The following is a 14,553-nucleotide window of genomic DNA, read 5'->3' as shown; positions in this document are numbered from 1 at the left end:
CACCATCTCAATCAATAAGCTGGAGGTGGTAGCATGTGTCTGCCATCCCAGCTACACAGAAAGTATAATTAGGAAGATCAAAATCCAGCCTAGACTGGCCTAAGTGTGGGTTCCTATCTGAAAAATAACTGAAATAAAAAGGGCTGCAGGCCTAGCTCAAAGTGGTAGTATGCCTGACTGGCGAGCTGGAGGCCTGAATTCAAACCCTGATATGCATTGTTTTTTAAACTGCAACAAAGGATGAACAAATGCAGTAATAGTACTCATTACACACTATGTTCAAAATGAACTATACAACTTGTGGATGGTGATAGAAGGGAAAAACTAGAAGAGGATGGGGGAGGGAGGACATAGCCTAAAAAGAAATGTACTCATTACCTGACTTATATAACTGTAACCTGTAACCCCTCTATGCATCACCTTTATAATAACAATTTTAAAATGAAAATTTCAAAACAGTTAAAAAAACTGCAGCCAGGCACCAGTGTCTGATACCTATAGTCATAGTTACTTGGAAGGCTAAGACTGGGAGGACTGCAGTTCAAGGCCAGCTCAAGTACCAGAGTTCATCAGACCCTGTTCTCAACTGAATGTTGGGCATGGTGTCAATGTGCTTGTCACTTTATCTGTGATAGGAAGCATAAAACAGAAATAAAAATAGAAATAAAGTAAAATAAAATGAGAAGAGATGGGAGGGAGGGAGGGAGGGAGGAAGGCAGGGAGGAATGGAAGGAAATGCCATACTCAATGGTTTCTGGGACAATGTCAAATGGTTTACCATAAATGATACATAATGGAATATTTGAAGAGAAAGAAAAGGCAGAAACAATAGTTTTAGGAATAATCATAGTTAATCTCCTAAAAAAAAAAAAACAGAAAATCTTAAGGACAGAGGGAAAATGGCACACTGTACACAAGAAAACATAACTACTCCTTTCGAATTAGAAATAACAGATCAAGAAGAGACAATATAGCAACTTTCAAGTGCAAAAAAAAGGAACTGTCAACCAAAATGGCATAGGCTGTGAAAATTTCAGCAAAGTGCAAAACAAAGGAATGTATAGCCAACAACCTGCATGAGAAATGCAAGGGGTGCCAGGTGTGGAGGTGGCACCTACACTTGGGAGGCAGAGGCAGTCTGAGACAGGAGTTCAAGGGTAACCTGAGCTACAAAGTGAGATCCTGCCCCCCAAACAAAAAACAAACAAAAATGAACATTTTTCAGGTGTAAAGGAATTTGTGTGTGGCAAAAACTTGAATCTCCACAAGATATAAGGAACACAAAATGGTAATTATTCGAGTGACTCTAATGTCTGTATCCTCCAAAAACCCAGCCAACAGGATCTCAGGGGAATTCAAAAGTTATGTACCATCTATAAGGCAAATGATTTTCTTTTCTGTAAAACTGTCAATATTAGCTAGGTGCTAGGGGCTAGGGGCTCACACTGGATTCCTACCTACATTCATATGTAGGCTGGGATCTGAGGATCACAGTTCAAAGCCACCTTGGGCAGAAAAGTCTGTGAGACACTAAGTTCCAATTAACCATCACAAAGTGGGAAGTAGAGCTGTGTTTCAAATGGTAGAGTGACATAGCCTTGAGCAGGAAAAAAAAAAAGTCAACATTTAAAAAGCCCCAAACAAGCTAGATAGTTATTCTACATTTAAAAAAGACGATAGTTATTCTACATTTAAAAAAGACTAAGACAATTAAATGTATGATCTTCAGCTGGATGCTTGCTGCACAGAACAAAACTGTCATAAACCGGACTAGTCTAAATTTGGGTAAGACCTAAAATAAGAGTATCAATGTTAAATGTTCTGATTTTGACAATTACCCTTAGCTACGCAAGTGCAGGCCTTTGTTGGAGATAAATACTGAACTGTGCAAGGAGAGGACCACTGTTCCAGTAACTTATCTTCATAGAAAACCAGTGTAAACTGAGAAACAGCTGTCTGGGAGTTTCTCAGCACTACTCTTTGCCACTTTGTTCTAGGTTTGAAAACACTTCATTTTTGTTTGTTTGTTTGCCAGTCTTGTGGCTCCTCTACCACTTGAGCCACAGAGCCACTTCTGGCTTTTTCTATTTATGTGGTACTGAGGAATCAAACCCAGTGCTTCATACATGCTAGGCAAGCACTCTACCTCTAAGCCACATTCCCAGCCGTTTGAAAACACTTCATAATAAATTCCAAGTCCTTTTCTTCTGTCCGTGTACTTTCCCATCACCTCCTTTGGCCCACCTTACCCATCTGGCACTGGTACATGTTGCGGGGACTCTGATTGTGATCAGAGAATGGGATAAAGTTGGCGATCACACTCAGCAGGCTATGGGGGAAGAGCTCCTGGTGAGTGGTAATTCCCGCAAGAATCTCATCTTCAAAGATAGCAATGTTCATGAAGAGCTGCAGGAAAGGAAGATGAAGTAGTTCAAGGCATGATATAACCAGGACTGCAACCCTCTTAACTCTTCCAGTGTCTCAGATGTAAGCACTGGAAGACTCCAAGGATACTCTCCTTCCCCAGCACCATGAACCCTAAAGAGACTCACTGTGAAGCACAGGAAGTTCCCACAGGCTGGGAGGGAGAGATAGAGTGAGTGTAACAGTGTTTGTCCCCAGATGGTATAGGGCCAGGAACAAAGGAGTTCTGGGAATTGGGTAGAATGGGAAGGGCAGGCAATGAAACCACCAAGTCTCCCTCAGGTTCCATGGAATGAGGCAAGACATAAAAAATGCTTAATGCTAGTCACAGAGCAGGGAAGCAAAGTTTGGCTTTCCCTCAATCCCCTTAAAAGAAAGGACTAAACCCCTGACAGTTGTATATGATTCAAGCACTCGGCCATTCATCACGCATTTTAGGTACCTGTTCCATAGTTCCAATCAGTTCTTCTTTACCTAGCTCCAAGTTTTGCACAGGCCGTACCAGTCTGCAAGGAGTGGTGAAGAGAAACAGCCCAGGGTACAGACTTGGCTTTCCTGTCATAGGGATAAGGACCACCTCCATCCAGGGAGAAATCTTTTTCTCTCTCAATACCTGTTTTCAACAAAAAGAATTCAATGAAGAGAGCCGGGCGCTGGTGGCTCACGCCTGTAATCCTAGCTACTCAGGAGGCTGAGATCTGAGGATCGCGGTTCAAAGCCAGCCCGGGCAGGAGAGACCGTGAGACTCCTATCTCCAATAAACCACCAGAAAACCGGAAGTGGCGCTGTAGCTCAAGTGGTAGAGCGCTCGCCTTGAGCTGAAGAGCTGAGGGACAGCGCTCAGGCCCAGAGTTCAAGCCCCACGACCGACAAAAAAAAAAAAAAAAAGAATTCAATGAAGAATAAATAGTATGCTTCATGTGTCACTGCCCCTCCGCGCCCCACCCCCCACTACCGCCACCAGAAGGCAGGTTAAACCAGGGGGCCAAGCAGTATCTTAAGAAATTAAATCAGGCCTGTGCTCCAAAAACATGGCTGTCCATGACATTCCCATCCCCACATCCAAGGCCATCCACCCCACATTCAAGAGATGGCACTTTGGGGGCTCAACCATTATCAGTCAAGCAGTTAGACTGGAAAACAAATAAGCCAAATCTATCCTCAGATGTATGAAATACAGATTACTGACTTCACTTTTAATGTATCACAGAAGACCTTAAACGATGTCAGGTGGCCTTGTGGCCACCTGGTTAACTAGAAAAACTCAAAACTAAACACCAGAGGTACAACAAATCACAAAGACTCAAGATCACCTTAAAACGCCGGAGAGAATCTTCAATGCCAGGAGCAAGCTCCTTATCCACCCAGCCCACCATGACACCATCCAGCAGGACTGGGTAGCACTTGCCATAGGGCTGGTGTGGTGTCCCATCAACTGGAGTGACTCCTAGCAAAGGGAACACACAGAATGATCACATCAGGTTTTATTCAACATTTCCAATGCCTTCTAGGTAAGTTTTACAATTGCTTCATTGATTCCCTAGGACAAGCATACTTTTTTTTTTTTTTGTCAGTCGTGGGGCTTGAACTCTGGGCCTGGGTGCTGTCCCTCAGCTCTTCAGCTCAAGGCTAGCGCTCTACCACTTGAGCCACAGTGCCACTTCCGATTTTCTGATGGTTTATTGGAGATAAGAGTCTCACAGACTTTCCTGCCGGAGCTGGCTTTGAACCTTGGTCCTCAGATCTCAGCCTCCGGAGTAGTTAGGATTACAGGCGTAAGCCATGGGCACCCAGCACAAGCATACTTTTGCACTGCTGCCCAAGTACAGATCACTGTGGTGAAGACCCAAGCTGGGGACACAGGGAGGCTTTGCATTGTCTACCTTTCTGTATTTTGATTTCTGATCCACATAACCTTATTATTAGCCTCTTTAAAAAAAAAACACCTAATTGCAGTTGATCATTACTTGCAAATTTGCCTACTAGGTACATTTGTAATCACAAAATTAACAAACGGGCACTCTGGTCTCAGCTCTCCCACAGTAAACGAAGATCTTTTTAGAGATCTGTTCAATGCCACAATTTTTGCTTTTTAGAGTATGTTTACAATGGTCCTCAAGTGCAGTGGCTAGTGTTCCTAAGTATAGGGTAGTTGTAATGTATTTATAGAGAAAATATGTGTGCTAGGCAAGCTTCTAGTTACGAATATTATTGGCCTAGAGGTCAATGTTAGATGCACAGACACTGGGCCCTAGGGGATCCCCTAGGAATAGCCGTTCAGTACTTATTAATCCTGCACTGGTGATGACTTCATAGAATATAAGGACTGAACACTGGGCTGATAGAGTGAAGCAAGTGACAGACTGTCAGCATAGCAAGTAGAAGGCCATGAGTTAAAAAAAAATAAAACCAACACCAAAACAACCAATCCAAGGACTATAAATAAAAAGAATTGACTATACTCAAGATAAAAAGCACAATTTCTCATAGACCATAGCTACTTTCTGAAGAGAGTCCAGTGTTTTCATGAGTATTACAGGGTACCCAGTGTTTCATCTGTCACCCTAATATGGCCAGGTCTAGTTAGTCTTTTCTGTCTTCCTCTTTAGTGTCAGAGCAAATAACCTTTCCCATCTGTTCTTCTGTAACAGAATCTGCTTCTTATCACTCCATTTTTTTGTGTTTTACCCTTTTACCCTCTCGTAGACTGATTTTTTAATGTTTTTTACTGTAATAATACTGTACAGAGGGGTTACAGTTACATGAGTAAGGTAATGAGTACATTTCCTATCGAGCATTGTTGCCTCTTCCCCTACCATCCCTTCCTTCCCCACCTCCCCAACTACCCTCCACCCAGCGAAGTTGTAAAGTTCATTTTCAACATAGTGTCATGTACATCTCATTGTTACAATGGGTCAACCTGTATCCCTTTGTTTTTTCCCTTCCTTCCTCAAATTAGAAAAGTGTATATACAAGATGCAGGGCATGGGAATCAAATACAGTGAATACGAGTTATACCGTGGGGGAGGAACATACAAAAGAAACAAAAAAATCACATAGTACATGATTAGTACATTAATTTTGCCAATCCTGGGGCTTGAAATCTGGGCCTGCGCACTGTCCTTGAGCTTTTTCACTCAAGGTTAGCACTCTATCACTTTGAGCCACAGCACCACTTCCGGCTTTTTCTGTGTATGTGGTACTGAGGAATCAAACCCAGGGCTTCATGCATGCCCTCTACCACATGCAAGCACTCTACCACTAAGCCACATTCCCAGTCCCTGATATTTGGGGGTTTTTTTGTTTTTGTTTTGTCAGTACTGGGATTTGTATTCAGGGCCTTGCCTTGGTAGGCAGGTGCTTTAACACTTGGGGCCATGTCCTTTGCTAACAGACATTTTTAAATCACTAGTAGAAAACAAGATTATTCTTTTCCTTATAGAGTGAATGGACAAGTTATATTGACTCTTATTTATTGTGTCTGGGGGCCCCTTCTCACAGATGACTCTAACTGGAGAAATACTTTTTACACAGAAATTTCTTGACCCCAGACTCAAAGTTCATCTGGTTGCTTGAGAATAGCTACCAGCTGATCCCTATGAGCTGGAAGTTTTCTTTACAAACATGAATCCCACTGGAAACCCCACACACAGACTATAAAAGACAAAGATTCCCGGATTCTAAGTAACTAGAAACCCCCAGGACTAAAACACTGATATCTCAAGTATTTTCTAAGTGACAACCAGAAACCCCTAGGAATAGAAAAGGCTGATTATCTTTAACTGGAAGGTGACATCAAGCCGAATATCAAGCCTGAGAAAAAAGAAGAGTTTCCAGTCAAAGCAGAGATAGCAGCTGCATGGCCACCAGCAGCAAAGGTTACTTACCTATCTGATGAAAACAGGATACATACAGTAGACAAGTACATTCTTACCTCTTCCTCTAGACCAAAACTGTTTTCTACTTAGAAATGCAGGGGTCTAACGATGCAGGGAGAGTGACTCCCAAAGATCACAAAACCCTCTACTCTCTTCAATCTAACTGCTAGTCTGTTTCATGTTTTAACATATTTGTTTTAAGGTAGAGAAGTAAATACCAACAGCATTTCCTCATTTTTCAAATGAGAAGTTAAGAAAGTAGCTTAACTCCTCCATGGAGGAATAAGAATCCTTTCAAGACGGTAAATGACATACCCAAGCTGCAGAGCAAGGCTGGAATAGACGTTGTATACACAGATTGTGTAACGACCTCACATATGGCAGTTAAGTGGTTCATCAGTCCACAGGGCTCCCCATCTGGGGTGTGCACAGGACAAAGGAAGCCCCAGGACTCTGGCAGCAGCCTGCGAACTGTGGTGGTCCTCATCTTCGCAAAAGCAGCTCCTCTGTGCACACAGCGGAAATGGGAGAGATAGCGTATGAAGTTCAGCTTGTCAGCCACAACACACAGTCCTGAATCTTGCAGGAAGCCAAGACCTTAATAAAACAAAAACTTACTCAAAACCAGGCCAAACTTAACACAAAAAAACACAAAACTGTTTGAGATGACAAAACCCCAGAGCACTTTACAGATCAAGAGTGGGTTACTGAAATATGCTCTATATTAGTTCTGATAAGTGCAAATAAACAATAAAAAATACATTTTTAGGGCCGGGAATATGACTTAGTGGTAGAGAGCTTGCCTAGCATCCATGAAGCCTTAGGTTCAATTCTTCACAACCACATAAACAGAAAAGGCCAGAAGTGGTACGGTGGCTCATGTGGTAGAGAACTAGCCTTGAGGGGCTGGGAAGGTGGCTCAGTGGAAGAGCGCTTGCCTTGCATGCCTGAGGCCCTGGGTTCGATTCCTCAGCACCACATAAGCAAAAAAAAAAAAAAAAAAAAAAGCTGGAAGTGGCGCTGTGGCTCAAGTGGTAGAGCGCTAGCCTTGAGCTAAAGAGCTGAGGGACAGCGCCCAGGCCCAGAGTTCAGGCCCCATGACCGGACCCCCCCCCCCCAAAAAAAAAAAAAAGATTTACAAACTGTACCACTGACCCTAACAGTCTCCTCTAGTGCAACTTTCACTCTTTTAAGAGAAAATTACACAGTTGATAAATAGCAATAAATTCATCTCAGATGTCTGGGAATATGACTCAGTGGTAGAGTACTTGCCTACCATGTATGAAGCCCTGGATTCGACTCCTCAGTACCACATAAAGCAGCAAAAAGCCAGAAGTGGTGCTGTGGCTCAAGTGGCAGAACATTAGCCTTGAGCAAAAGATACTCAGGGTCAGCCCAGGCCTTGAGTTCAAGCCTCAGTACTGGCAAAAAGTAAAAATTTGAACATTAAATTCATCTGAGAGAAACAATTATGCACAAGCATTAACTAACATGCTAACAATGGACTGTATTTTCATGAGAATTGGATTTAAGGGTATAGGAACAAAAATCCTGTCTAAAACCCTTCAAAGATATAGATATTTAGCATAAAATTTATCTTTACCAAAAGTAACTTTACCATTAAACCAGACATATTATAGAAATAATTAGAAAAAAAAGTAAAATTATCTATTAAATTTCACCTGTTTTTGAACGCAGATTCCCAGTTGCAAGGAGGTATTCAAATGGTCTTGTAAGGTCCGCTCCCATACTAAAAATCTTCATCAAATTTTCACTGTTTACGGACACATTGGTTTTCTGAGCCCTTTTATCTAAAGCTATTTTAATAGACACTAACCAAGTTTCCATTTTTTCCTAAAAGAAAAAAAATTAAATTTGAAACAGTACTTGTTTTAATTTTTATGAATTTCATTTACTCACACATAATTAAAGCCACTAATACATCTGATGGGAAAACATTTAAACCACAAACCTGAAAAAATAGTTCTGTGTGTGCATATGTGTATGTGCGTGCGTGCGTGCGTGCGTGCGTGCGTGCGTGCGTGCGTGTGTGTGTGTGTGTGTGTGTGTGTGTGTGTGTGAAGCTGTCCTGTGTACTGCAAGAGGTTTAGCAGCATCCCTGGACTTTACACTACTGACAGCCAAAACCATCTTCAGTCCACGCAGGATCAAAGCACCAGACAAGGATTGGGCAGACCAATCAAATGTGTTGGTTTGGCCTTAATTCTCAATCAGAGCCAAGTTATTTTTTAATTTTTTTTAAATTAATTAATTAATTTATTTATTTATGGTCCTGGGGCTTAAACGCAGGGCCTGGGAGCTGTCCTTGCACTTTCTGTCTCAAGGATTGCACTCTACCACTTTGGGTCACAGAGCCACTTCTGGGTTTCTGGTGGTTAATTCAAGATAAGAGTCTCATGGACTTTGCTGTCCAGGCTACCTTTGAACCACAATCTTTAGATCTCAGCCTCCTGAGTAGCTAGGATTATAGGCATTAACCACCAGTACCTGGCTTAATTTAAAATTTTAACTTAAACACTTTCACCAAGTAATCAGAACAGCTTTAATTCCCAAAACAAGTCCCAAAACAAGGCCAAGGCAGCAGTCAAGCAAGAATTCCAGATTTCTATCCAATTTCCCAAATTAGATCTAACACCAAGTCACTTAATATGCTTTTTTTTTTTTTTTGTCAGTCGTGGAGCCTGAACTCTGGGTGTTGTCCCTCAGCTCTTCAGCTCAAAGCTAACGCTCTACCACTTGAGCCAGTGCCACTTCCAGCTTTTTCTGTTTATGTGGTGCTGAGGAATCAAACCCAGAGCCTCATGCATGCAAGGCAAGCACTGAGCCACCTTCCCAGCCCCTGATGTGCTTTTATAACATCTGAAACATAAGCCGGGTGTTGTGGCTCATGCCTGTAATCCTAGCTACTCAGGAGGCTGAGATCTGAGGATTGCAGTTCAAAGCCAGCCAGTCAGGAAAGTCCATGATACTTTTATCTCCAAAATAAACCACTCAGAAAACCGGAAGTGACATAGTGAGTGGCTCAAGTAGCAGAGCGCTAGCCATGATTTGAAGAGCTGAAAAACTCTGAAACATAATGAAAAAATGAATAGTAGGAAAAAAAAAAAGACAAAAGGCAAGAAAGCCAGAGGCAAGGTCCAGACATGTGCCAAAAGCTCTGGAGACTAACATAGGAGGAATCTGGGAGCTAACCTCTGTCAGAAGCATGCCTCAAAAACAAAAACAAAAATCTATTCTGCTTTATTTTAGTTGATACATAATATAAAAAGTGAACAAATTCTGGAGTACAGAGTGATGCTTCCACCCAATATGCACTATACAATGACCAAATCCAGGTAAATATCATTCTCTTTCTAGTTAACTTGCTAAGACAAGAAGCTATTCCCAAGGCACACATTAGAAAAACAGGAACTCTTCATATTTCTTCAACCTCACATCAAACCTCTAGTCAACAAGCAATGTGTGCGAGCACCAGAGGCTTATGCTTGTAATCCTAACTACCCAGGGGACTGAGATCTGAAGATCGAGGTTCAAAGCCAGCCCAGACAGGAAAGCCCATGAGACTCTATCTCTAATAAACCACAAGAAAACCGGAAGTGGCCCTGTGGCTTAAGTGGTAGAGTACTTGCCTTGAGTTGAAGAGCTGAGGGACAGCGCCCAGGCCCAAAGTCCAAGCCTCATGACTGACCAAAAAAAAAAAAAAAAAGAGTGTGTGACAGAACCACAGTCTTGGATGAATCTATTTCAGTGTGAGAATTTTTCAGGCCTTAGAAAGTAACAGAATGCATAAACTATGTGTTACCCAACAGCCAGGTTTTGTTAACACTGAGGCACCAACTGACAGGTCAGGAAATACACTTCTACAGTAAAATGCACAAATTCATGCCAAGTAGAGTAAGAAAGTTATATGCAACCTCCTGTAGGATCAGGTCAGGTTTTACTGCCAACTATCATTTTCTGTTGCCAGAATAATAGATATGGAATGGGACTTGTTTGTGCTGACTACACACCTTAGTACAAGTAGCAGAAGGAGCAGGACTGTCTACTAAAAAGCCTCCCTTGGTATGCAACAGTCTTTGAAGAAGCCAGTGACACTTCAGGAAACAAGAAGCCACGCCTACCTTGTTAGAGAAAGGCAGAAAGGGGGCTCATCCATGTCTCTCACTGTCTTCCCTTTCCCCTTTCTTGACAGTACCAGGGCTTTAAGCTTTCTAGGCAAGCACTCTATCACTTGAGCCCTTTTGCTTTATTTACTTTTCAAATGAGAATTCGATTTTGCTCACAGCTGATCTCAATGGCTTCCCATAAACTGAGACCACATGTGTCACTAATTTTTTTGGCCAAGCTGGCCTTAAACCAAGATCCTCTCCATCTCTGCCTCTCTACTAACGGATTACAGGTAGCTCCATCCAGCCTTCCCTCAGCATCAATCACATGAATCACATGGAAAAACTGAATGTCTACTGACTACATGCTAGATAGGCTACAGATGATTCATGTGATCTCTCTCTGTCATGTACCTTCTGAAGATTTTCTTCAAAATCAGAGGTTTACAAGGTTAAATATAGCTGGTGAAATCAGATCTGTTAAACAATAAATTATCTGAAATGATAACCCAATTTTCACTTTATTGCCCACGCTGATGACACAGGTGACCTCAGTAACAGCTTGCCTCAGATGACACACTGCTAAAAGGTAGAATCAAAGGGAACACTGTGCTACCCTATATGAACAGGACGAATGGGTACAGTTATGAAACATAATGTCTTTACTTGAAAGGCCAGAGATAACAAAAACTTCTACTAGGAGCCAGGCACCAGTGGCTCACACCTGTAATCCTCGCTACTCAGGAGGCTGAGATCTGAGGGTCACAGTTCAAAGACCATGTGGGCAGGAAAGTCCATGAGACTCTTATCTCCACTTAACCACCAGAAAACTGGAAGTGTGGCTATGGCTCAAATGTTAAAGTACTCGCCTTGAGCTAAGGAGCTGAGGGACAGCACCCAGGCCCCAAGTTCAGGCCCCATGATGGACCCAAAAAACAAACAAACAAACAAAAAAACCCTGAGTTCCTTTGGGGGGGGGGCGGGGGCGGGGTCATGGGGCTTGAACTCTAGGCGTTGGCCTTGTCCCTCAGCTCTTCAGCTCAAGGTGAACATTCTACCACTTGAGCCATAGCCCCACTTCCGGCTTTTTCTGTTTATGTGGTGCGGAGGAATCGAGCCTAGGGCCTCATGTGTACAAGGCAAGCACTCTTCCACTGAGCTACCTCTCCATCCAGAACTCAGTTTTTACTTCAACCTTTTCTGTCATCCATCCTGCTACTTATCTCTTCAATCTCATCTTTTAAAGGGATGGTATGTGGAAGGCCATCAAATTAACTTCCTATGACATCATGTTCGAGCCATTCCAATTCTGTACACAGACTTACACTCTGTTCACAGCACAGCTGTCCTGTGCTGCCACTGTGAATGCCAGTAAGTGAATACCAAACCACTGTTCCTAGGGAAACATGAGGCTTGTTCTTGCATGTCTTGGGTCAGCTTTTTTTTTTTTTTTTTGCAGGCACTAGGGTTTGAGCTCAGGTCTTGAGCACTGTCCCTGAGCTTCTTTTGCTCAAGGCTAGCACTCTGCTATTTGAACCACAGTGCCATTTACAGCTTTTCCCTAAATAGAAGAGTCTTACAGACCGTCCTGGGTTGTTTTTGAACCGTGACCCTCAGCTCTCAGCCTCCTGAGTAGCGAGGACTATAGGTGTCCAGCTCTGTCATAATATTCTTAACCGATCAACACATAAAACCTTTTGTGTGTTTTTGCTGAAAGACATCTTATTTAATAGGTAACTGCTTGATTAACATTGAACTCACAGTTACAACTCAGCTTTCTTGCATTCAGGAACAGCAGCTAGCATATCAGTAACAGGGGCCCATTTGAACAGTAAAAATAAAAAGAATAAAGATGCAAAATATATGGCACTAAGTAAAGCTCAACAGAGACCTGTGCTTTTAGTTAGCTGGGGGAAGGCAAGGGCATTGCTGTGCTCATCCTCAAGGGAACACATGCTTTAAGAGACTCAAATTTCACCTCTCTGCCCATGTTTGTGAATAGCTGAAAAAGTACTGGGTATTGATCATGAATGGCCTTAAGTAAATTTTAGTAAGTACATTTGAAAACATACAGTGAGGATTAATTGGCTATACATACATAAGTAAGCTATGTATACTTTAACGACCAAGATTGCATGTCATCTTTAGATTACATAATATTAAGCAAAATTGGGTATTGGTGGTACTCAGCACATGGGAGGCTGAGGTAGGAGAACAGCCAGGGCTATAGGAGACCTTGTTGAAAAATATTTCTGAACCTTGGTAGCTAGGTAGGGGGGGAGGGGGGAGGGAGAGTGGTGGGCAGGGAGGAGTGGGAGGAACAGACACACGGCGTGTGCATGCACACACGTGCATGCACGTGCACACTTGCACGCGCGTTCACACACACGTTTCCGAACCTTGGTAGCTAGCTAGGCATGTGGAGAAGGGTGGGCAGGGAGGAGTGGGAGGAACACACACTCACACACACACACACACCAGTCCTGTGGCTTGGACTCAGGAGCATTTTGTTCAAGGCTGGAGTTCTACCACTTGAGCCACAGCTCTACAGGCATTTTGCTAGTTAACTGAAAATAAGAATCTCATGGGCTTTCCCATCTGAACTGGCTTCAAACCATGATTCTTAGAGTTCAGCTTCCTAAGTAACGCAGCTTCCTAAGTAACTAGGATTATAAACATTAGCAAATGGCACCATTAACAAACTAAAAAGGCTGAAAAATGCCCAAACTAGAAATTATTACCATTCAGACAATACTATACGGCATGAGTAATAAGGTGGCCTAGGGTGAAGCATACAGTTACCTTGAGAAACCTAAGGAAGAGCTGGCCAGGCGTAAGGACTTCTTGATTCACTAAACTATCAGGATTGTCCTCCATGCACTCTCCTCTGGCTAAAGCAAAGAGCTTCCGGGTCATGAAGCAGAGCTTATAAAACTTTTCAGTATTGGTGCTCAAGTGGATGCAGATGCACTGGCTGCAAAACAGAAGAAAAACCTTTAAAGCAACTTAAGCTGTCAATCCTACATAATTTTAATTCTTTTTTTTTTTTTTGTCAGTTGTGGGGCCTGAACTCTGGGCCTGGGCGCTGTCCCTCAGCTCTTCAGCTCAAGGCTAGCACTCTCCCACTTGAGCCACAGCACCACTTCTGGCTTTTTTCTTTTTGTTTATGTGGTGCTGAGGAATCGAACCCAGGGCCTCATGCATGCAAGGCAAGCACTCTACCACTGAGCCACCTTCCCAGCCCCCCTACATAATTTTCTTTTCTCTCTTTTTCTCTTTCTTTCCTTTTTTTTCTTTTCTCTTTCTTTCTTTCTTTCCTTGTCGGTCCTGGGGCTTGAACTCGGCCTGGGCGCTGTCCCTCAGCTCTTCAGCTCAAGGTGAGTCCTCTACCACTTGAGCCACAGTGCCACTTCCCCTTTTCTGAGTGGTTTATTGGAGATGAGTCTCATGGACTTTTCCTGCCCGAGCTGGCTTTGAACCAGGATTCTCAGATCTCAACTTCTTAAGTAGCTAGGATTATAGGTATGAGCACCAGCACCTGGTTTACATAATTTTCTTAATGACCAAGGTCTCAAATTCATGTTTACTTTTCATTTTTACGGGCAGCATTGCCAAAACAACAAAATAATATCACAAAGCCTAGAGCTGTGTTGGAATATGTAAGCAAGTGACCATGGCAGTCATTTCTTACTAAAATTATGTAAAATTAGGACCTCAGTTTCTCAGCTACACTGGCCATTATCTCAAATGCTCAGTACAAGTTGGGCAGCACCAGTATGGAGCAGGGTTCCTTTCATAATTTTTTTTATATAGTGATTATGCATGACAAAGTCCTTGTTTTGGGGAAATGAAGTGGCATGATACCTGTAACTTTCAAACAATACAGAAAAAAATCAAACAACACAAAGGAATAAAGTAAATGTATAAAAGAGAGAACTTTAGTTACTGTAAGTGGTCAATCACCTATCTGGATGTTGTTCTGGAAGTCTGAAATTATTTCAAAATAAAAGAAGCAAAATAAAATAAACTAGCATAACAAGAAAGGTAAACATGGCCTCAGAGAAAAAAGTAGCCCCTGCCGACAGATATCAGGTATACGCTGAGTTCTAGATGATGCATCAACA

At 42.5% G+C, this 14,553-nt stretch overlaps 1 protein-coding gene across 1 annotated transcript in view; it reads right to left on the bottom strand.

The window, feature by feature from the left end:
- Polr1b (RNA polymerase I subunit B) overlaps positions 1–14,553 on the bottom strand; it is a 31,797-nt gene that overhangs the window by 7,027 nt on the left and 10,217 nt on the right. The window contains exons 7-12 of the mRNA XM_070013365.1: positions 13,232–13,403; positions 7,985–8,156; positions 6,618–6,899; positions 3,738–3,871; positions 2,867–3,037; positions 2,250–2,406 (exon numbers count right to left, since the gene is read on the bottom strand). Of these exons, the coding sequence (XP_069869466.1) occupies positions 2,250–2,406; positions 2,867–3,037; positions 3,738–3,871; positions 6,618–6,899; positions 7,985–8,156; positions 13,232–13,403 (1,088 nt within the window). The remainder of the gene's footprint in view (positions 1–2,249; positions 2,407–2,866; positions 3,038–3,737; positions 3,872–6,617; positions 6,900–7,984; positions 8,157–13,231; positions 13,404–14,553) is intronic.

The sequence above is a fragment of the Dipodomys merriami genome, unplaced genomic scaffold, assembly GCF_024711535.1.
Source record: "Dipodomys merriami isolate MVZ:Mamm:240054 unplaced genomic scaffold, mDipMer1.0.p SCAF_90, whole genome shotgun sequence".
Classification (NCBI taxonomy): domain Eukaryota; kingdom Metazoa; phylum Chordata; class Mammalia; order Rodentia; family Heteromyidae; genus Dipodomys; species Dipodomys merriami.
The sequence above is the reverse complement of the archived record's forward strand: the minus strand, read 5'-3'. Positions and strand labels throughout refer to the sequence as shown.